The 24,114-nt window shown below is 34.7% G+C and overlaps 3 protein-coding genes across 6 annotated transcripts in view; 2 read left to right on the top strand and 1 right to left on the bottom strand.

Annotated features, from left to right (window-relative positions):
* Window positions 1-272: 272 nt before the first annotated feature.
* Window positions 273-7,600, bottom strand: LOC128879888 (chitin synthase chs-2-like). The gene is made up of 20 exons (XM_054129445.1): window positions 7,492-7,600; window positions 6,753-6,993; window positions 6,379-6,617; window positions 6,010-6,306; window positions 5,716-5,937; window positions 5,305-5,622; window positions 4,787-5,211; window positions 4,464-4,710; window positions 4,106-4,380; window positions 3,807-4,017; window positions 3,466-3,713; window positions 3,194-3,386; window positions 2,955-3,109; window positions 2,514-2,813; window positions 2,228-2,421; window positions 1,830-2,151; window positions 1,564-1,752; window positions 1,311-1,478; window positions 1,012-1,243; window positions 273-920 (listed from the first exon to the last, which is right to left on the bottom strand). Exons 2-20 carry the CDS (start codon window positions 6,866-6,868, stop codon window positions 694-696), a joined length of 4,578 nt encoding a protein of 1,525 aa, XP_053985420.1. The 5' UTR covers window positions 6,869-6,993; window positions 7,492-7,600; the 3' UTR covers window positions 273-693.
* An 18-nt stretch (window positions 7,601-7,618) lies between these two features.
* Window positions 7,619-18,685, top strand: LOC128879832 (CTTNBP2 N-terminal-like protein). Of its 3 annotated transcripts, none has more exons than XM_054129348.1 (8): window positions 7,619-8,203; window positions 8,319-8,420; window positions 8,604-8,828; window positions 8,906-9,527; window positions 9,666-9,761; window positions 10,122-10,231; window positions 12,256-12,546; window positions 18,059-18,685. In XM_054129348.1, exons 1-8 carry the CDS (start codon window positions 7,910-7,912, stop codon window positions 18,146-18,148), a joined length of 1,830 nt encoding a protein of 609 aa, XP_053985323.1. In that variant the 5' UTR covers window positions 7,619-7,909; the 3' UTR covers window positions 18,149-18,685. The 3 variants fall into 3 exon arrangements, with proteins under 3 accessions (XP_053985323.1, XP_053985332.1, XP_053985340.1); XM_054129357.1 differs by lacking the exon at window positions 18,059-18,685 and adding an exon at window positions 13,725-16,861 and having other exon boundaries at window positions 7,621-8,203; XM_054129365.1 differs by lacking the exon at window positions 18,059-18,685 and having other exon boundaries at window positions 7,621-8,203; window positions 12,256-12,558.
* A 992-nt stretch (window positions 18,686-19,677) lies between these two features.
* Window positions 19,678-24,114, top strand: part of LOC128879818 (mucin-2) — a 28,235-nt gene continuing 23,798 nt past the window's right edge. For both annotated transcript variants that reach the window (XM_054129329.1, XM_054129335.1), the window contains exon 1: window positions 19,678-19,818. The gene's annotated coding sequence lies outside the window, so the exon portion shown is untranslated. The remainder of the gene's footprint in view (window positions 19,819-24,114) is intronic.

Consider the following 24,114-nt stretch of genomic DNA (forward strand, 5'->3'; position numbering starts at 1 on the left):
AAGAAGCAATATTTTCTAATAATTCTGGTTTTTATATATTTGTTACATTTTGGCGGATGCGACTCCAAGGCCTGATTTTGCAATTTCGGCCTTAAACCTTTATAAACAATAAAATGAAGATAGCAAACATACTTTTATTGTTTGTAAAGTTTTAAGGCTGAAATTGCAAAATCAGGCCTTGGAGTCGCATCCGCCAAAGTGTAACAAATATATAAAAACCAGAATTATTAGAAAATATTGCTTCTTTGCTTCAATATCTTGGAAAAAAAATTATGCTAGCCTAATCGTCCTGTCCTCGTCTCTCTTGCAATTGTTGTATCGCCCTCTCTGTCCTTGTCCCGGAGTTTCCTACTTTTTCCGCAACTGTCGTTGAAGTCGACTCGGAGTTTGGCTCTTGCTCTGGGTCCTGCGTGGTCCTGCGCACCCTTAACTCAAGTATCTATTTCTTGTTAAATTTAATTTATTAAAGGGTAACTAATCAAACGTTTCACAGCATTATTAATTAGAAAATGCTTATACTTTATTCATGTTCTATTAATGATGAGGATAAATGACAATTATGGAAGTAATGACTGATATAATTTCATAAGTTTTCATTTTCTAGATTAGATTTATTTAATTAATTATATAAAAATAATGCATACAGACTAAAAACTAAATAAACTGTACTAAGAAATATATTAATAGTTAAAATTATACATTAGTGTCATTCAAGAATGTTGGGTTATCATATTCATAACTGTTTGCTTTCTTATTTGTCTTTACATTATTGAAATTTGCCATTTCACCATGTTTGTCTTCATTATGTACAATGTCTATAGGTCGATCGTTTTTCTGTTTTGCTATAATTTTAGAGCGACGGCTCTCAAATGCTTCCATTGCATCTTTGGATACATGTGAAGATATTATCTTAGAAAAACCTAGAACAGTATATTTAACAGAAAATATGTACTTCTTTCTTAATATAAGCATTCATTAACTATCATTATTAGTGTTAATACAAATGATTACCAGATGAATAAGGTTCATTCAGTTTTTTATGAAAAAGTGTTTCAAAATTAGTAGGCATTGTTGGAACATTCTGACTCTCTTCTATCAGTTCTTGAACAGTTATTCGTTTTCCTAAATAAGGCATTACATTATTTTTCAAATTGTATATTGTTTCATTTTCTATTGCACTCTGGAGGCCATTAGCTATATTGTTTGCTTCTTTATTAGTAATTAAATCATCTGTGTATTTTGCCTGAAAAAATTAAATATATGTTTATAAAAGTAATTCTGTAATGAAAGAACTTCATATATTATATTACTTTGCCACAGAAAGGTATCTGCAATTTCACATTAGCTATGACATGGGTAAATGTATCAAATCGATGGACCAACATTGCCAAAAATTGTATTAACAGAATAACAACAAATGCAAAAATAAACAGACATCCAATTGGTTCCAGATGCATATATTTCCTCGTTATATGTACCTAAAAAATGTTGCATAATTTGTACTGACATTAGGAAGTATTTAAATTAATATTAATATAATGTTTCATATTGAGCTCATATTACTTCTTTGTCTACTTCTTCAGTGTCCAGTACATAAGTAATATCGTATTGAACAGCAAAAGGCCATTGAAGATGTAAGACGTCCTTGTTAATTTGCAATAAAAAAATTGCTACTACAAATATAATATTTAATGTAAGGAATTTTAAAAGACAGTCATTGCGTAGATTTATCAATTCCTTTGCAGTACTTTTCTATAAAAAAATTCAATACTGGTACAGATATTTGATGAATTTTTAAACTGTAGAAATTCTTATTGAAAGAATCATACCTGTTTTTCTTCGTCATTCTCAATCGGATATAAATATATTTCAATCAGTTGTTTCCAAAATTCTTCCTCTGAGGTAGAAAGAAAGTCTACCTTCCCATTTTGCACATGTTCATTTTGAAGCCAATTAGGACTAACTAAATAATTGGAATATTTCTCATAAAAGATAGTAGGAGTTTGTGTTGAAGTTTCACTTTCTGAATCTGTACTTTCATACAAGTTATCACCAGTAACTTGTAATTCTGCTTGTTTATTATATGGTTTGCTTTCTTCATTATTCTTTTCTTCTACGATATCTCTTAGTACACTGTCACTGCTGTAGTTACTATGAATTTATAACAATAAATGTTATTGTAACATCTATAATAAAGTATATTACATTTATATTTGTAACTAAATACCTTTCTATTCTTTCTAGACGACTGTTAATTTCATTTATAGCATTATGAATAGAGCTTAAGTATTTCTCTTCTTCTTGTGACTGTTTGCACCCACAAAAATCACATTTGAATAAATTAGATAATGAACATGTCATCCATCTGGACGTTTCACCATGTTGTGATTTGTTACTTTTTGTTAACTGTTTTTGTGATATCTACAATAGGACATTTATAATGTTAAAATTATAAGTAATAGTATATAAGTAGTGATAATGAAGAAACAAGATGACTTATCATACAAAAGTACCTTGATCTGTTGTTTTGACTCTCTAGTACCCCATGTAACATTATGCAGATTGAAGATAGAGAAAATAATGAGCAACATGTACATTGATGGTACAGTAACATAATAAATGATTCCATAATTTAAACATGAAATTTCTTGAGGATGCATAAGGCCTGTCATTACAAATTGAAAGATTATGATGAAAAAGAGAAGAGTGCTGGGTGCTGCAGGTCCATCTTCTGCTATTTGAAGTATTATTCCAACTAGTACAACTATCATTACCAAAATATATATGACTGTGATCATTTCAGCTACTATAAGCTGTGAAAATATCAATATATAATTTTGTACCATTAACCATTTTTAACTTTAAATTAATATTTTTGTTATACTTATAAAACATATAAAGCAATATGCCTAATACATATTTATTATATACATTGTGTTATTCTAAATAATTACCTGAATACGTTCTTCAAAACAAAAACAAATTGCAAAAAAGATGACAATTGGAATTAAATTATACCAAAAGCTTGGCCAGTTATCTATATGAAAGGTGGTAACAAAGGCACCAGACATCATTAAATAAATGAAAGATGGTCCAATGATAGTACTACCTGCAAGATTGTTATAAAAACAGTTATTTCTGGGATGGAATATACTTTTTAGTCAATTCTGTTTAATTGCTTAAAATTAATCACCTATTAAGATCCACTGATACATTATGTACATCCATGAAATACTATTATTCAATTGTCTGGTTTCTTTTGAAGTACCCAGTAAATCAAAGATATTAGCTATAGTTGATGGAATCCATCGACGGCGTTGAATGTAAAATTCTTTGAATGATTCCGGAGCATGTGTGTAAGCATCGCCGGCTGCACAATATTCTACCTAATTAATTAAAATGAAAAATTTTTTAAGTTTTGATTTAAAAAAAGAATTAAATTTTTTATGATGTAAATATTCTTACTCTATAACCAATCTGTAAGAGTAATGTACAAAGCCATCGATCTTCTCCTTGATCGTACTGAATATAATGTCTGGGCTCAGTCGATTTAGTTGCATATTTTGCCATGATGTTATGTTGCATTAAAGCCTTTGCTCTGTAAAGAGAAAAACAACCAGGACTGCAAAGAACAGAGCCTATTACGTGTTCTGTTGATTTTTGAAGCCAATGTCCTAGGGCATATTCGAATTTCTGGAACCAAATTATCGGGCCTATATACAGAAATATATATCTCTAAAACAATGTTAAAAATATATTCATTTCTTTTGATAAAGAATGTTATGTTTCATAGAATATGGAAGCACCTCTTCCCACTGGATGTATTCGTCCACAGACTGCACCTGTTTCCTTGTCTTTCTTCATTAAGTCTATTAATGCTTTAACAGCTCTTGGATGAAAATCAATATCACCATCCAATGTTAAAATGTAAGTATTTTCTGCTATTAATTCTTTATGTTCAACATCCATTGATGAACCCATTAAACGATAGCCAAGAAGGTAATACATGTACATGATCTAAATTAATTTGATAATTAATATAGAATATAACTGTAACATAGATGTAACTTTTTTTATTACTTAGTGCATATCTCATCAAATGTACCTGACTCCATCGCTTTCTGTGTCTAATTTTATTTTTGTCTTTAAGATGCACAGTCAGACGTGTCTTTCCAGGTAAAGTCCAGACTAGTTGACCACCATATGGTGTTGGATATTTTGTTGGCAGTGACGAACATATACCAAAGCCTTTGATCTTTTCTTGCATAGTTTCCACGAATGTTGTCACATAATGATTAATCTGTGTTTCATTTTCATCGTGGACACAAGTTCCAGAACAACCATGCATACAGCAAAATGCATCATCAAATAATATATGCGCTGAAATAATTATTCAATTATACTTCTTCAATACTTCAAGCATTTGTTTCGCTAAAATAACTTTAGTTATCAATGTTACTTACTTTCAAGTTCATAATAATCTTTAATGGAAATTTTATAATAACTTTGGGTAACTCTCATAGCGCATTGATCTTTGTCTAGCCCTAATATACTTCCAATCAGTTCCTTCATTTCTTCCTTGGTCTCATGCCACATAGTCGCGCATGCATAAATTTGAGTGGTATAAGCGTTTTTTTTATTCATTGTACTTTCGTTTGAATACACTGAATGGAACATATCCGAACCTTGAATTTCCCTTAAGCTATCAGACTGAAAAGGAATGTTTATTTTATAAGTAATAATTGGTACAAAAATGTTATTTTCATAGAAAGAAAAGAAATTGGACCTCAAATTCTGTGGCAGTGTCTGAAAGCTCTTTTTCTTCAGTAACATTGTACATTTTATGTTTTCTCTTATTTAATCCTATGAACTGATCAATCATAAGCGAATCATAAGTTAAATTATAGAAGATTCTTTCTACAGGAGCAAGCCTTCCTTTTTCACCTAGCCATAGATGTATTGTAATCCATATTTGTGATAACCACCATATTATCCAGCACCAAATACGCCAACTTAGAATAAAATCTTTAATACTTTTATAACTAGGTTCATTGAAAAACAGGTAATCCGGTATGAAATCATGGAAGACACATGGATCTTGCTGTCTCATAAGACAAAGTATTATTATTATTAAAATTGATCCTGGGGTGACTAAATTTATTGGAAACGCAAAGCCAAATTTGTGCATTTGTGTTTTAAATGCAAATATTGCTGTAACAGTATTACAAATAAAATTTAAACACTATAGAACAGAGGATACTTCTAAATTTATGATTTTTATTTTGTGTAAAATGTTATCCTTACCTGATTGATATATGAGGAAAGTACAGAAAATTTGGATTAGAAATGCAAATGCAGGTGCAGAAGTATTTACAGTGAGAATTGTATGATCTTCCTGTTGAACAAGTTTGAGAGAGGTATTTGAAGTTTGAATCAACTCTACATTATATCCACTTTGAATTATACATTCAAAAAATTCTCCAACTTCAATTCCCTTGAAATTTGAGATCACAATGGCGCTCAGAATAAAGATTAAAGATCTCCAAAATGCTGTAAATCCTTGTAATAAATGACTACTGTTTAAAAGATCCGTTCTTACTGCTGCTACAAACCTTATGAAACCTGTTTAAAGAATAGAAAAGTGTTATAATCTAATAATACTTACATGCGAACCATTGTTGCTAATAATTTTATTATCACTAACGATTGCATTACCACAGTAACTATGATCAGAAACATAATTTGGCCACCAGCGACAGGAAGATAACAGAAGAGATATAGGTAAAATCCACGTTATAGGATCATATATATCATACTGTACAAAGGATTGTAAAAACACTCCAGAACCTTGAGCAACTAATGCCGCAATATTGCACATCAAAATTAATGCAAACATTGTAGGTGAACTTGTATACCTCTGATTTTGAGAAAGTATATCTGTAACAAAAGAGTATATATATATATATGAATATACTTTTCAACATTTAATTTATAAATAACTGTACTTACCTAGTAGAACAGGAATGAAACAAATACAACTGGAAATTGCTGCAGCATCTACAGAGTTAATCTTTGGAAGACTGTAGAAAACTAAAAGTGCCAAACCAATTGAATGAAGTGTCTCTATGACTAAAAAAACTGCAATGCTTTTCTTTTCAGGAATCTTCACTTTCTTTTTGAAAATATAATACCATATAGATTGTAAAACAATGAAACATTCTGGTCCAATAAACATAAAGATGATGTACCATGTCCAAATTACTTTGCCTATTTTAGATACTTTTACCTTTACATTTTCATCAGAAACTGAAACATTAAACATTATTATAAAAGTGTATACTTATAATTTACATTATATAAGTAAATCTTGTAAAATACCTAAGTCATAATCACAAAACACAATTGATTTTTCCTCTTCAAGCTGTGAAACTGCAAAAAGGACTGTGCATTTGGAAATTAAACTACTGCAAAGAACAATAGAGAAAATGATGCCATATACAAGTACTTTAATAATATGCATGGACAATTCAACCCATTGTTTATTTTCCATTGATGCACTTTTCTTTTCAGATGGGAAATATTTAAAAGCATCCCATGGTAAGGTTTCTTGTGGGGCCCTAAAATCACGTAAAATAATTATCAGTACGTTTAAATATTAGTATTAAATAATTATAATAGTTTCTTCTGTAGATATTTAACTATGCATAAATAAAAAAAATATAAATTATTAATTAATCAGTTAATTCCCTTACGTTTGTTCAGTAGGTATTGCACATTCATCTTCGATTTGGGAAATGTTGTCCATATATTTTTCCAAATCTATAAACAACGAGGAATTTGAATTTTTTTTAGTTTCCAAGTTAGACATGCCGATGAATTCTTGAGCAGTGTTTCATCGCTTATGTGTCATAAACTGCCGAAATTTTCATCGGTGTTAAGTACATCGATAAAATTGATAAGATTCCCAATTTGTCGAAAATAGTCCGCACTTATCTATGATTTAAAAAGGAAAGTAAATATAGGGGAGAGCATTCGATGAGGAAATGCAATATATCTCGATGATGATATTTTAAATCTTTCTTCAGTTTTTTAGGAATAAGAAACTAAGGAAACGTATATATTACAAATACAGAAATTCGTTGTTATTAGGTTTACATTTTGTATGAAAAAAAGTATTAATTAATCGATACATTGTACGTTTAGAAATGGGTATTGAATGATAGGAGAAATGTAATAAGATTTAATTGTACAGAAAAGTATTATAAATGTATGGGTTGATGTACTTGATCAAGGTTTACTTGATACTAGAATAGAGAAAACAAAGTTGTACATAAGTAAAATTCTATCATTTTGTTGAAGTAAAATAATCCAGTTCAAATAAGTATTATTTAAGTGTAATATAACTTTTCTTTTTTATTATGTTAATATACTAATAATATATTATTGTTAAATAAGTTCCGTAAATATATGAAAGATGTGAGTGAATCGTACATTTCAAGTTTGCCGCTTTTTAAAAGTCGAAGTCAAATCTCAATCGTGATATTCGATAAGCAACAATCGATAATAAATGATCTCGTAGCCCCTTTCACGAGATAGGTTCCTATCTGTGAATTACACTTTGTAGTTGATTTGTCAATAACCGAGGATAAAGTTAAATGCCGGATTAACTAATTCGGCATAATTTGAACAAGTTCGTAAAGGAAAACAGGAGTTCAGGAGCGATGTGGCGCGTCCCAAAAGCTGGCTCTCGGGGCCGGAGCTTTTCTTGTTCAAATGAAAGTATTAATACCGAGGGTTGAAACGATTTAACCGCGGAATACTTTTCTCGAATATTTTTCGAGTACTTTTCTCGAAAATCGCACGTCTTCATCGGGGGTAGATCGATCCCGATAATTCGTTCATCTCGAAAATGGCATCGCAGAGTCAAAATGCCGCAAATGTGAGTACAACTGTGTCACCGGCGAATGGTTCATCCGGATCATCGACGACCATCTCGGTCTGCACTACAAAGATGCAGTCATTCGCTTCTACACCATCCTCGCAGACCTATCAACAACAACATTCATCGCCTTCGTCGTCGCCGTCGCCGTCGCCGTCGCCGTCACCGTCGCCGATGCAACAGCAACAGCAGCAGCATCAAATGACTCTGCAACAGCCAAACAATGTAGAGGCACTTGACAAGAATTCCTCTAACACGTTAAAAGTATGAGTTTACAAAGACAGTTGTCATTCTTTGAAATTTAATTTTGTCTAACTAGTCTTTATGTATATATCGAGTTCAATGTTCATTGATATTAATCCACAAGTTTTGTTCGTAGCGTAATCCAAAAATGGAATTGAGCAAAAGCGATTTACTGAAATTATTAGGACATCTGGAAGGAGAATTGCAGGCACGGGATATTGTAATAGCAGTATTAAAGGTAAGATTTGTGCTTGACTAAGAAGCAAATTGTTACAATAAATCCTTGAGCAAACTACAATACTATATTTTCAAGTTAAATGTTGTAACATATTTTCTTGTGTATAAAATTTCAATGATGCATATTATTAAAGATGGAACAGGTATCTTCATCGCATTTTTTTTCTTTGTCTGCATTTTATAGTCAGAGAAATTGAAGCACCTATTAAGTTCTCGATATTTAAGTGGAACCTCGGATCCACATGCAGCACTTGCTCGTGATGTAGCATTAGTAGGTGGTATAATGGGACATGAACCAAATCAAATAGATCAGCAAGTTGCTAGTTTAGAAGCTCTTGTGATGCAACAAAGACGAATGCAGTCTAGAATGACCAAAGTTCTTAAGGAAGCTGAACTTAGGCACAGAGCAGTATGTATTGATTTGAAAGTTAAGTCTTTATGATTAGAATACATTATATAATTGTGCCTGTAATTACAAAACTTCAGGTAATCAAGGAATTGGAGGAAGAAAAACAGAAACATGAACACGATACTGCCCAAGGTGATGATATTACATATGGATTGGAAAAGGAACGAACACGATTGAAGAAAGAGTTAGAATTAGAGAAGCAAGAAAAAAAAAGACTGGAACAGGAAATAAAAAAGGCAAATGACAGTTTAGAGGAACAGAAAGCTCGACAGAAGCAGATAGTACTTTTGTTATTGGCTGAACATAATAAAATAATTATGAAGTATATAGAAGAAAGAAAAAGATCAGAAGATTTAGCATCAGAGTTAGACGTAGATCAAGTACGAATAGACTACATGGCTGAAGGACTTGAAGAAGAGAGTAAGAAGTCACTGCGAATGGAAGCAGAATTAGAAAAACAACTTGCACAGTTTGACATTGAGAGACAGCAATATAGACAAGCATTAGCAAAGGAAGAAAAAAGAGTTAAAGATTTGGAATTAGAATTAGAGAAACTTAGAAATGAAATGGATGTGTTGAAAGAGTCTCAAGCACGAGGTTCTCCAAGAGGAGTGGGTACAACTCCACCGCCTCCTCCAGTTAAACCGGCTAATTTAGTTGCTATGCCTACAGTTAGACCTGCTAGTGCTCCACAGACAAGTATGTAATGTATAATAATTTAATACAATTTTAATTTATTTCACATCAATAGCAAATGAACAGTAATATTTGTATATGCTATGGTAATCAATGTAAATATAAGGCGATTAAAATTGTGTAACTATACTTTGTATGCAGTTAAAGGAACAGTATTGGGCACTGGAACACCAATGGTTAGTAGCAAAGTCGTTCAGCCCACTGCCACGGTATCTAGTGTTCCTGTCAGCGGTCCAAGTAAGAACAGCACGTCTTACCCTAAAGTTGAGATAGGATATTAAACGATTAAAATATGTCGGATATATTTGCTTTAAGAAAATGTTTGTGTCATATACCAGTGGACGAATTAACAAATTACATTTTAACAGTTGATTGCAAAATAAATGGTAATTGGGGTTTTTGCTCATATATATATATATATGTATATATCGTAATACATTCAATGTTAATACCAATTTGTTATTTCTCTGAAAGAAATGTTACTATGGCGTGTTTTTTTAGTAATTATTTAGTCATCTGGATTTTTCTCTATTTATCTATTAAAGCTAAATGCAGTTGATAACATCTAAAATGAATTGTAATTTTTTTTTTTTATAGCTACTGGTATTGCTAGATTAGTAACTCCTGGACAGGCACTACGCGGGGGCACATACGCGCCGAATATAACGTCTACTACTGCAGAGACTGTGACTACTTCTGAAACCCAGGTAAACTATCCTCATTTTCCTTCTCACTCTACTTTAATCTGAGGATATTACACATTGCATATCTATGCATACACATAATTAAAAGAATTTTTTTTCAATAATGCAGGTTTTATGATATTAAAATGTTACATTGACTTTTAATATATCATTATGTTTTATGTATCGAACTTGTATTAAAACTAAAAAAAATACATTAGGTAGAATATAATAGTTAATATTATATTTTGGATTGGGAAGTAAAAAAAAGATACTTAAACAGTATATATATAAATGATACGAGTTTTATTAAAAAATATTAAATCATAGATTCGTATCACGTGTCAAAATGCATAAGTATATTAGTATATTGATTTGTGAATCAATATGAATATTTTAGTACCAATTTCATAGTAGACGATAAAATTCTGTCAATATACCTCAATGATATATAAAGCTATGCCAAGTATGCATGACTTTATTATAAATGTTCGATCATATGTATGAACCTACGCACAGACGTGATCGTACAAATAATATTTTAAAGCATATCATATTATTTATGATAGTAAACCGTTTTCGCGATTAATTCAGAAATAATTACATTACCTTACGAAATGTAATGTTATTTGATATTACTTTAAAGGAACATTGTAATCACATAAGATTCTCTAGTCTTATTTTTTATAGAAGCTGAATGTTGCGTATAATATTATTGTTATATAATTATTGCATGATAACAAGAATAATATAAATGTCTTATCTTTTATTTTAGAAACACGGTTGTTGCGCATTTTTTGATTTGTCTTATTTTTAATGAATCAATGTAACAAACAGAAACTGCTTTGGGGGAAAACTGGTTCATTTCTTCTTCTAACACATGGGTTGCTGATCTTTATTGATACATAAAAAGAAAAACAATGGGTACAATTACTAAGCTAGAAAGAAAGAAATCGATGTATATATTCAGATTAACAATAATTACAAACATTAGACACTTTCTACATTTTTATACAAAGTATGAGGGTAAAGTGTAAAATAACTGTAATGTAAAAACATAAAATGAAACATTGATACTACATGCGCACATCTTGTAGATGCGTTGCATGTATGCAACCCCAATCCAATACACATTTTTTAACTACTATGACGTTATTTTGGATTGTCTTTTATTAATTGTATATTATATAAAAATGATATATTACACTTGAGTACGCAACTGTAATTAGATATTCTTTCATTATTTAGGTAATGTTAAAAACTCGCCTTTTTATTTCGGGTCGTGCACTCACAATTTTTCATTATTTGTAAAATTTAATTCATATTAATTATATCACACCGTATTGTTTTATATAAGTTAGTACACCATCAAATTTGAAATCTAAATTGTATTATGCTATTCTTATTTTGTACATAAGATTACTATTTAGTATGTACATTGATTATTTCCTTAATTAAAAATTGTATGCAACTCACTTTTGAGCCTTATTTACAAATTTTCCCTTGCTTGCCATCCTAATTGCAACCCTATACTTGCTACTGCTAACTTTACCTGGTTTGGTTGTTTACCTGTTATTTTTCTCAAGTTGTGTGTTGTATTATTCTAACAAAGAAAGTAGATGATCGTACAATCTCTGTAGTAGGAGGTGACAATTCTTCGAATTAAGACCACTATTATGAGTATCTTCTTCTCGCTAAACAAATCTTAAGTTGCTTTCAAACAATCTGTTTCATCACATTTTGAAGGTACACATAACACGTACTCATTACTGCCAGGAATCGGTATCTTAATCATAGTTTAGACATTGGAACACACATCAGATTTTTGCTCAGGTAACAAGGTGACCAAACATTCTTAATCGCTGCTATCCTTAACCACTCAACTGTTTCATTTTTTATTTTTGCTTTGATCCGGTGTCTTGGTATAATTCTCTCCTCTTTTAGTTTACCTTAGATGCAGCTAAACCTAGATGTTACCCTTACGGTGGGGTGTTTCAAAGGGATAGCCCCAAAGGTTAAATCGGTTCTCGTGTGTATTCATTCCTCAGGCTGTAGACCAACGTGTGGTTGTACGTGTGGTTGTACCTCCTACTCCTAATCTCAGAGTGCACTCGAAAAAGCCACCGATATCTCGCGGCGTTCCTCCTCCAGTACCGCCGAATAAACCGGTAGTACCACCTAAAAAGGAGGCTGCTTATCTTAGGAGGACTGAGTCGTCACAGTCGACACAGGACGCCGTTAAACTTGGTAAACAAGCTGCGGCGCATCCTGCTAGTGGATCCACCGCTCCGCAAGTGCATCAGGCAATAGCGGCCTTTACTCAAGCCTCCGATGAAGAGGTCAGTAATTAAGAATACCTCTCATTGCCTCATCCGATTACCCTGAAGGAATAATCAAACTAGACTTCTAATACTAATACTATACGCAGTGGTGCATCAGTATAACTGCACCCTCTATTTTGCAGGTTTAGAACTTTGAAGAATGTTGAATATTCACGTACAGGTAAAGCATTGGAAAATAGTAGAGATGCATTGTTTTATATTTGTTAATATACATCACAAGATTTTTGCAGGGACACTTGTTTATTACCATTATGTTTAATAAGTCTTGAAGTTGCAAAATTGAGGGTGCGATTATCCTTTTGCACGATAGCATAGACTCACTTGTATCCCATTTTCTTATTACCTTCTTCCATCTATCAACAATTTTGAAAAGACTCATTGGGTTCCCAAGAAAGGTACCTTCCCGTTTACATAAAATATAATCGCAAAAGGATCATTTCTTTATACCGCTTCATTAGGAAAGAAGTTGGATAAATGGTTGATGGAAATTGTATTTTCTATTTTCTTCTAAACAAAATCTGGATCGAGAATAAAGATATTTTATTCAATGCACCCTTCCAATATCCTATCGTGCACAGTAATATTTGCTTAAAGTAAGTTTTTACTGAACCATAAAACATCTTATGAGACTAGAAGATGATCTAAGCGTATCATAACATCTGATGATTGCTCCAAGTACTTGTCTACAGCGAGGACCCGCTACATCCACTAAATATTATCGACAATTGGTACTCTAAGGAAAATCACTGAAAATCATCTCCATTTCCTGGAAGAGTCTTTTTATTTTCCAGATTCAAAACGCTGTATAACGCAAAATAATCGCATTGCTGTTGACATAAATCGTTCGTAATTTCTGACCGATCCCCATGTGGAAATTAAAATTTCGTACCTTTAACAAATTTTTCGTAGTCTGCTAGTTTTAACATTTATAACATGTCCATCGTCCTCGTTTTAATGTGTATGTTACTTTGTTACTAAGTAAACGTTGGTTGTGATCGAAACATATATAACATGTGTATATATGTATAATAACATTATTCGAGAAGATGAATTAGAGACAAATAATTCATTCGAATTATTCGAGTAACTTTTTTGGGTGCCTGGTGAATCGAAATTTAATTAATACACATTTAATATGCACGAATGCAATTCAGAGTTCGTGAATATGATTTCAGACAAAGCCACGTTGATTTAACAGCGGGTAGAAAAAAGAAAGAAAAGAGTAAGCATTACTTAAGTTTAAGAAAAGTCTGAATCCTGTATACCGTGAAAAAGAGAAAAAGAATAAAAAAATGGGTACTCGAGGTAGCGTATTGGGAGCTACACGGCGCGGGATCCGTAACAACGTTTCTGAATCAACGAAAAGAAACGTACGTGCCCTGAACCACTTGTTCATCGATTGATCTTACTTCGCGTGGATAAGATATCGTTTCATCTACAGTAGTGGACAAACGATTAGAATGGAAACGAAAGAAATTACTTAATTTGCGCGAGAAACACGAATGGGAGTTTCTAGGTATTAAGAAAGATCTATAGAAATGGATCTGAAGTCTAGAAGAATTATATTTTGTTCCTGAATATATTGTATGTAACACCCAAAAAGAACATAGATCCTTAAGGGCAGAAGTTTCAGATTACTTTATTTCGTTTCAAAGGTTTGTCCAAAGTAGAATTGGTTGTTTGACATTTTTGCCCGCTACTGTAGATCGCTAGATCTCGCAAGTCGGACGGATCCACGGATCCACTAGCGATAATCGTCGACGCGACACGAACCATGCTTGTAACATTGTACTATAGCCGAGAAATCGGTACGAGAAACCGATTATCCGACAACTATTTAAGGTAGACTCTTGTAGATTCTTGTAGTTTATTAACCGCGAGTTTTTTCCGAATTACGTTAAAAGTCATTAGATAGATTAGTAACGTTGTAACGTGTTATACGTAAGAAGGAACGATGCTGTTATCAACAGTGAACGTGAATAATAAATGTTTATGCAACAGGGAACTAGACCGTGTAATAACGTGTTAACGAAAATAAATACTTGTAGGTAGGGGAAGATACGAGTGGGTCATTTAGCGTTTAAATTCGTTCGAGTACGAAGTAGAATCCTTTTTAACCCTTTGCACTCGAGGGGCGACTTTCAGTCGTCGCTGGGTATCACGTAGCAATTCGAGAGGCGACTGAGAAACGACAGTCATTGTTTAGATTTCCTTGAATCTCGTAGCGATATCGGTTCTTGAATAGGTTCCTAGTCTGTAAATTGGTAGACTTTCAAGTAGCGGTAAATTATTTTATTTCCATGACTCTTCGATCATGGTAGAAGAAGGTTTATGTTTAAATCGTTAGCTCTCTCTAATGAAACTGTCGTCGAGTGTAAAGGGTTAATATATTGCGTCTCTTTGTTATTGTTCTCGCTTTCACATTGGTAATCAGCGAACGAGGTAACTGTTATCTCTTAGAAGGCAATGCGTATACGATTTAATTAAAACTTGCTTAAGACGCTTGGATTACATAGTCGAGCACCGAGAACGGGCACGTTTTTACTTCTTCTTTTTTTTATCAAGAATATTTTACGAACTATCGGTTGATACCGTTTATCGTGGATTCACGACTATCGACGATTCTAATTTCCTTTAACTACGATTAAAACGACTCGACGTGAGATGACCCCAAAAGTATATGCTATAATCACTGCCTTGCCTGACATTATTGCGTGCATCGCCGATATACAAACGTACGATATACCGATGCGAATTTTGAACGAATTTATTCGAGATGATGGTATTACGAGGGATAATCAATGTTTTACGTTGCGAGAGCTATCGATCGTTCCTGAGTAAACAGGCATTTTGAAATACCGATCAGTCGTTGTATTTTCGACAATATATGTACTTACTGTGCGAAGTAGTATTATTTTAGATTCACGCGACACCTTCGTGTCCGTTAAAACGCTCTTGAAAAATCCATCTACCGATGAGAACCAGATCTACACGTAGGAAGCCATTTATTTTCTACGCATTTCTATAAGATATCGAGTTGTGGCGGTTTTTCTTCAAATTCGAACTTATTGGATGAAATAAACCACGTGTACCATTTCAAAGAGAATTCTTTATTCTTCGCGATACTGTTTTTAGTTTTTGTATCGATTTGAATTTTATTGATATTTAAAGCTTTGAAATTTAGTCGTCAACTATAGGAGAAAAGTCTCTCGACGTCCTTGACGCTTTATCCCAATGTCAAAGACGAAAATTCGATAAAATTTAAATCGAGCCTAAAAACCAACGGGTGATTGCAAAGAGCAAGAAATTCTCTTTTAAATGGTATATAACATTGCAGCGAAATATATTATTTTATCCGAAGAATTTAATTTTAAAGAAAAACCGCCATGGCTTCAGAGACAACTCGACGCACCATCGGATTAAAAAGGAGCAATATTTTCCACTAACTGTGAGCAAGTCATGCAATGATGTTGAATATTAATAATACCAGTGATAGATCCGCAGTGTTCTGTAAGATACGTCGCATCAGGGAGAAACGAGTGATTTCTGAGTCAAAAGACAAAAAAAAAAGAAAGAAAAGAACTTACAATTCCTAATGTTAGTGTAACTCCTAATGTTTTTACTTGACGCCGACTTATTAAACGCGTAAGGTCGAAGCAAGACACTTGTTACAAGAGTTTCGCCGTAGGCAACTGCGAGAGGTTCACGAACAATGATCATGCGAAGATATTAAGAATGATTTTTCGGGCTTGGAAATTCTTTTATTCGCGCAGTGCATCTTACGAAATTCCTGTACGCAAATTTACGTTCGTTCCCACAATGTAGAGTTTATAACAAGGACGTGAATAAAATTATTCGTTTGTACACACAGTTTTCTCTTGTATAAATTATAAACGAACGTTATTGCCGTTCTCATAAACTGCGAAACACTGTACACGTAAACGTATCGAATTATTTAAGCGTATGTATCTCATCTACTTTTCGTACTTCGAATGCGACCGTGATTTCACAGAAACGTGTGAAGATATTTCAGCGTGCAACAACACTTACCACGATTGTTTTTATGCGAGTTTTGTTAGAACGTGCGTTGGTCGGAATCTGTTTAACAGCTTTTCGAGAATTTTTTCGTCGCGTACGAATACATATATGCGTGAATTATTCGTGCCGCGTTTCTCAAGAACGATGCGCAATCCGTTTGGATTTCTTCATACTCTGCGTATACTGTAGAGCGGCGGAAGCTGAAAGAATTCGTGTAAAAGAAAAAAGAAAACCACCCAAGTTAGTTGACCGAAATGGATATTAAAGAGCGAAATCTTCCTTCGAGTATGGCAGTTGATTATTCAAACTTGTAAACGGCTGGAAAAGTCGGCGCCAACGAGCAATTTTCCAACAGAGATGGGCAAAGTTTCGTGGGTTAGATGAAAATGTCGAAAGATAAAGGAACTTTTCATTACGCGTCGAATGAACCCGGATATTCGTTTTGTGAGATACAGGTACTTTATACAAGTTACTCGGAAATTTCGAATAAAGATACGGATAAAGATGGAGTCGTTATTCGAAAGCGAAGGTGAACATGTTGTCGAATAAAACAGGTGTCTTTATTCGTCGAATAAATCCGTTTATCAGTTTCATGTCGAATAAAGATAGCTAGGTTATTCGAACCGGGTTATTCACCTTCGAGTGAACGATTGCTGCTGGATAACTTCATTTTAATGATGCCCAACTCTGCTTCCTAACAGTGTTTGATAAATTTTGAAAAATACGCAGCATCCTTTTGAACAATTCCAACCAGTTCCTTTCTCCTCTTGTGCGTCACACGATGGGTCTTTATCTATACAGTGACTCACAGAAGTATTCGTACTGCTTCACCTGGTTCGAGTGATTCATACCTTATTGGAACAAATATATACGTTGGATTAATTAAGCTTTCGATTGATATTATAAAATGTTTTTATCTGTGAAAGTTATACATTCATATACACTCATGCTACCACGTGACGGGTGTTCAAATTCAGCTCCATATTCGATTTTAGTATGGTTTATTTTATCAACGAAAATAATAAAATCAGAATCAAGATTAAAATACACAAAATACCCTCAAATTCCTGAGCATCTATTAGCTAGTTGGCTAAAGTGCACAATATCAGGGTAATAAGTATTAGCAATGACGATACTACTCCGTTACAAATAAAATTCTTTAAGAAACATCAATAAATTTGATAATAGCCAGAACTAATTTAATCACAGAATTACGATATCCTTAAATTAAAATCGTACATAAATCGAAAGCTCCGCGAATACGTCGCATATTTAATTCGATACACATTTATCTTAAAGAAGATTCATTTATCCAAAGTCAACAGTTGAGGACAGTACGAATACTCTCGCGAACTGTATATCACGCACCCTGTTTACTTTCTTTCGAAGTAACAGAAGCACCCATTTAAAACACGAGGATCCCGCAGCGCGGCCCCGATATCTTATAATCAGTTTCTTCGTTTTGACGCAGATTCATCGCAACAAAAAGCGACAAATAACCGAGCAGAAAAGTTTGATAGAAAAACTTTGCGAGTTCACGACGAAACGGGCGCGAAATTAATTTACGTAGGAGGCACGAGGAACGGCCGGGCAATTAAGAGAGCCTAAAAAGCGTCGTACGAGAGGTCAGATGGTAATTAAAAGGCGGAATCCTCCGTAACGAAAGTCGCGCTGTCGTCTCCGATATGAAAAGGTCAGACGGAAGGAAAGCGCTTCAGCGTCGCAACAACTATCAAGCCAGGCTCCCGGTTTGTTGGATGGAATCTTTCGGTGACAAGTGCATCGCACAGGACATTCAAATAATCACTGTTTGTCGATGTTGGTGTCGGAAATATTTAAAATTGAAAGTGGACAGAATAAAAAGGTGTTAACGATGAAGGGTAGCATTCGAGAAGAAAACGACCGAGGTCGATGGAAAATTAATTTCAAAAAAGGGGTTGTTGTTTCGACTCTGTTTTTAAGATCATACTCAGAATCTATAAATATAGATACACTTGAAGCTTACGTTAAACTAAAGAAGAATTCTCTCCGAGTTCATGTGTAAACGATGCAAACGTTTCTTTCAAGCGAAAGCGTACGATTGAAAAAGATTTTCAATATTATGGTGTTAATATATAAGCTACACATTAAGAATGAAATCTCTCTCCTTATCTCGGCCACAAACGCAACCGCATATAAGAGAAAATTCGTGTCGGTCGCACCGCTTCTCAGCTTTTCAAAAAGCGCAATTTTCTTCCTTCGATCAAACCAGGAACCTGGTTTATCCTGTTGGGGGTGGCGCGAGACAGGGACGAATTAAGCTGGGTTAAAACTAAAAGGAAGACGGCGAGACGACGACCGCGGGCAAGAGGAGCGTCGTGGCACCGCGACGTCTGTGTATAAACGAAACTGAAACTGTCTCTGGTAGCAGAAGAAAGAGAAAGCACTAGAGATAGGATCGGGTCACATAGAAGGAAGGTGACCAAGAAGGAGGGTTCGCCGGCGTTGGAAAAAATTTTCGAGGGAGACAGACAGAGGAAGCGGCGGTTTCGGGAGGGGGGCAGAACCGAGGGAAGATGGTGAGAGCAGAGTGGGTGCGAGTACTGGAAGATGGTAAAAGGTAAGCAGCGCGTAAAGCGCGTGCGCTCGTCCTCGGCTAGGTTCGGCCGATACACCTAGCCACCAGCTGTGGGCTATGCAAGGGGTTAGGGGACGAAGAGGAGCGGGTTAACATCACCGGGGGAGGATCGGCTAACGAGGAAGCGAGGAAGCGAGAAAGCGAGGAAGTGAGCGTGCACGGAGCGTAAGCGAGACGGGATAATAGTTGGAAGCGTGAATGGAAGAGGAATAGAGATAGCCGGGCCGTGACAGTCGATGGACAAAGAGGCGAGGATCGAGTGATCCTTGCGCGGTATGAGGTTTGCATACCTAGCCGACGGCTCCTCAGTATCGTCCTACGTTTCATTCGCGACGCGGCCCTTCGACCGACGTCCTCCCGCGCGCGCTCTCTACGGATCTCTGATAATCCACCCGGTGACTCTACCTGGTGTTATCAGCGTAACCACTGTACACGATACAGCCACGTTCATTTCGACGGTCTCGCGATTTACGCGAATCAGTGATATACACCCTACCGAGGACGGGAGACTTCTGGTCACGGGTGATGTGTGCTTTTTCGTATTCTTAAGTAATTGCCATAGGAATACGAGGAAGTTGGGGTACCGGTTCGACCAGGATCGAATACATTCGCACGTACGTACTTGTATATATCGGTTCACGATTCGATAGATCCGAATCCTGACCGATTTTCTTACGATAGATTAAGGGATGATTGATACGCGAGATCGGTGGACGAAGGATTATTCCTCCCGGTGGGCAGGTATTCGTTTGTACTCGTTTGTAACGTGTTCGTCGGGGCTTTGGATGTTGCGTAGATCGGGATGGGATTTGCCAAATCAAAAATGTGTAGATGAGGTTTGAATTGGGGGGTTTTATTGTGCGTAAAGTAAAGATTGTCGAGATTTAGAGTTTTACTTAGAAACGGGTGATTGTTAATATTGCTCGAGTAAAACGTGGCGAGCGATGTGTTACACTGTTTTGGGCGAAACTTTGAGAATACGTTTTTAAACAGAGTCGATGTAAACATGTTTTTAAACACGGACGAAATCAAATACGAAGAACGCGATGAACACCCCTGTTTATTTTAACGATTATTGAATTTCCGTCATTGAAAACATTTGTTTTTAAACGGGGAGGTTTTTAGAAATAAACTCGATAATTGAGGCACAACAAATATCCAGTGCTTTTTTAATGATGTAATAGTTTTGCCCAAAGTGTAGCTAATTAATATAATACGTAAAATTTGAACCACCTATGAAACTATTACCTCAAACAAGATATCGCACAATGATGGTAAACTTGTTTTACTTTAAGGTAATCCTCCAATTCAAACATGAACTTTCACCCAACAAACAGATACAAAAGTAATCTACCCCTTATTTGTCATTTATCCATTTTATTTGAATAGTAATAACAAGGACGAGTGTTTTTATCACAAAGAAGAATAACTTTGTAGCGAGAGCGATTTCGATGATTTTGGGAGAAATGTAGTTAAAGGATGGCGAGTATCGTATCGTTAGTGATAAGCAATCGTGTAAGGAATATTTGATAGTTCATTCCACCCTTTAAGGCGTATAGCGTAAGACAGTCGAATTGTACAATGCGCGCCGTTTACACGTTTCCCAGCGATATAATTTGGACGTTGACGACAAATGATAGAGTACAATCAGATGGAAGACCAACCCGATCGTATCCGATCGCGAGCGGGTCGTTCTATAATTTGTACAGATGGTATCGATGTTTCTCAAGATCGTTTCAGCTGGATTTCTGTGTCTGTTCGCATTTCCTTTGTTTTTAATCATACGTTTCCAGCCGTTCCTTTTCCGCGGGACTTTTCGCAACTTGTTATTACGTTCTTGAACCATGTTCGCGTGTATTAGTTTCGTCGTAGATATAGATCTCACTGAACTCAAATTTGTTGGGGAGAACAAGAAGTGTTATGTATATATCGTAAGAATGTTACGTGTTATAAAGAAACAAAAATAACAACAAAATAGAATATACATAGTAGTAAATAGTGCGGCATGTTCCTCAGTTACGTTCCACGTCCTTCGAAGCGCACAAGAAAACCTTCAATTTCTCGAATTTGAATGTATTATCGACCTCAAGGACCTTAAACGTATATACAATTTTAAAACATTATGTACCGCCAAATTATGAGAATATATACGATATTAATAATATAAACGCAGTTCAACGTAAACACGTCTCCAACCTGCGAAAGCTTCCTGTGCTCCTTTTTTTTTTATAGTTAGATCAATTTCAGGTCGATCCCTATATGCGATTTCCTACGTTTCTTTTCTCTAGTTAGTTCGATTTATTCCAGGCTTTTCCTTCTTTTCTTCTTTTTTTCTTTTTTTTCTTTTCCGAACTACGATGTGGATTAAAAAGTTCATTGTTCTAAAAGGAAGGACCGAGGCAAAGTTTGTTAGAATGGGAAATCGTGAAGTTACACGGTACTTCCGATCTATAATTAGAGCAATATCGCCTTCGATGCATGGATTACGATCTCCTTCGATTGCACAAGAGGTATTTCTATGGAAATTTCTCGCCCATGTCGATCCAGAAAGATCTGTGAAACCCAAGAAAACAGAAACAATGAGATTTTGGCTTTTTGCGGTAACGTAGGTAAATAGTCTGTGAATTTTCTTTTCTCGTATCAGTTGAGTTCTTCAAAACTTTTGGAAATAAGAATCTTGTTTCTAGAAACTCGTTAAATCGTTTGTAAAATGATTAGTATCGTAACGAATTTTTTTGTTTATAAAATCACATCCTTCGCATTTGTTTAAAAATACGTGCTTGTCATGTAGTAACGTAATCTATCGTTGTGGTTTCTTAATCAGTTATGTAATTAAATAGGTAATCTTGAATAGTTCTGAAAAATGTGTGAAACGAAACGTTCTACAATGTTTTAATAATGCAATTATACGAATCGGTGGTTGTTTGGTTCAATAAGCAACTCGATTTCAGGAAATTGCTTTGAGAATTGAGTTGCTCATTGAACCGATAAACCATCTATTTCTCTAAATGCATTATAAACAAATTATAGAATGCTCTGATTTGTACATTTTTAATAATAACCACGTTATGGAACATTGACAATAAAATAGGAACACGTTATTTATTCATTTATAATATTTTAGTATTTTGAAAAATTAGAGCAAGATATTTATATTACATTTTTCTGTTTTAATCTTCCAAATTAATTCTGTTAGAATCCCATTTTTTCTTTTACAACTATACGTGCACTTTTGGAATGTGTGACAGAGGTAAAGTTAAACATTGTACTGTTCGTTTCTTTATAAATAAATGATAAGGTTATTTTAGAAGAGCACAGAATTCGTTAAACGTTAACCAAACGTTGTTTATCTTTTGCCAAGTGCGTTTAAAAATTTGAAAAACCGCTGACCCATTTTCAGTGACACCACAGGTATGACGTAAACCGCATTTTAAACGCTAAAACAATATGACTCCACCGAACAATATAATTATGTCTGCGATTAATTAAACATAAAGAAACGGGGTTCCCATGGTCGACATTGCGTTGCATCTCACGATGAAAGGAACACACTTCCACAGTGTGTCTTGGCAACGTCACGCACGTCAGAACCTATAAATCCACAAAATACGCTTCCGAGTTCCGGTTTCCACGCACGAAACTAAATCCATTTTTCTTTTCTTTCGGTCGCGGTGAAAGCCGTTGTTACAGATTAATAACGTAAGATGTGTATATCGCTATGCTCACGGCAGATAGGTTCAATTACCATTCGAAACACGTAATATTTTGCGTTCCTGAGAAATGAGCAGAGCACTAGCCCCTTATTACGTGCAAAGTATCGTGCTCGATGGGAAACTGAGCAATTTCTCAGCTCAAATATAGACCACCTTGAAGACGATCCTCTAAGAGCAATGCTCCCATTTTTTAATCGCCCTTAATTGAAGTAAAACGTACGATTTTTCATAATTAAAATTTTAATTTTGTTATTTATTAGCGTAGACGGAGTCTAGAGTAAAAAGTGGATAAGTGTCGCATGGTACGAAGCAGCGACACGTATGAAACAGACACGTATGAAACATGTATTTACACGGTGAATTCTTCTTGGGATGAAATTTAATAGCTATTTAATTTATAAGGTTGAGAGAGAGATTTTTATTATTTTCGACCCTATTAGTAAGCAAGTCTCGATTCTTTCATTAATTCACGAATTCTCTTGAAGATTAACTTTTGCAGACAAAGGTACCACCTTGTAATCGTTTCTAATGAAAATCAACTGCACCGTCCCGACCATTAATTACCAGACGCTTAATGAACGCAGAACAGAAATGAATTGACATTACGTAATTATGCACATTATGAGATGGAGCGTTTAATTTTTTCCAGTTTAAATGAAACGCAAATTGCATTGCGTGTTAAGGATTTAGTTAAAGAGTCGGTAGATCATTTTAAATGTTCTTTTCGTTAATTTATTCCCACTGCTTAATTTCAAATAAGTTATAAAGTGGGATATAATAGGAATTTGTTATGAAATTGCATTCGCGTTTGAATCTGCGTTTTCTAAACCAGACAAGTGCCACTTGCGCGTGCCAGGGTATTCTGTAAAGGGGAATAGGCCTTGCGATTCGTACTGGGTCAGACGTTATGGCCAGCCTTCCTAAAGCAGAGTCACTCGACGCTGTGTACATTCTACTTACTCGTGGCTCGTGGTACCACGTTCCTCCTAATCCTGAATGTTCTATCTTTTTTATTACAATACATCTCTTCCTGCATCTAGTACTTAAGTGTGATGGTAAATTGCTGTCTTGTGTATACTGTGTCGGTTCTGTTTTATTTATTGCCCATCTTGGCTCCTGGCTCCTGTTGCGATACTCCAGGATACTTTATACTCTTAAAAGCTCTTGTATTATATTCCATTAACAAAATGAGGCTCG

Source organism: Hylaeus volcanicus, chromosome 1, assembly GCF_026283585.1.
Source record: "Hylaeus volcanicus isolate JK05 chromosome 1, UHH_iyHylVolc1.0_haploid, whole genome shotgun sequence".
In the NCBI taxonomy this organism is placed as follows: domain Eukaryota; kingdom Metazoa; phylum Arthropoda; class Insecta; order Hymenoptera; family Colletidae; genus Hylaeus; species Hylaeus volcanicus.

Excerpts from the sequence above, each read along its gene's own strand:
- LOC128879888 (XM_054129445.1), bottom strand. The coding sequence starts at position 6,868 with ATGTCTAACTTGGAAACTAAAAAAAATTCAAATTCCTCGTTGTTTATA. Across the intron at positions 4,381-4,463 it reads AGATTATTATGAACTTGAAA|CGCATATATTATTTGATGAT; the intron begins GTAAGTAACATT and ends TAATTATTTCAG. Across the intron at positions 1,244-1,310 it reads AGATACCTTTCTGTGGCAAA|GCAAAATACACAGATGATTT; the intron begins GTAATATAATAT and ends TAATTTTTTCAG.
- LOC128879832 (XM_054129348.1), top strand. The coding sequence starts at position 7,910 with ATGGCATCGCAGAGTCAAAATGCCGCAAATGTGAGTACAACTGTGTCA. Across the intron at positions 8,829-8,905 it reads CTGAACTTAGGCACAGAGCA|GTAATCAAGGAATTGGAGGA; the intron begins GTATGTATTGAT and ends ACAAAACTTCAG. Across the intron at positions 12,547-18,058 it reads CTCAAGCCTCCGATGAAGAG|ATTCATCGCAACAAAAAGCG; the intron begins GTCAGTAATTAA and ends GTTTTGACGCAG.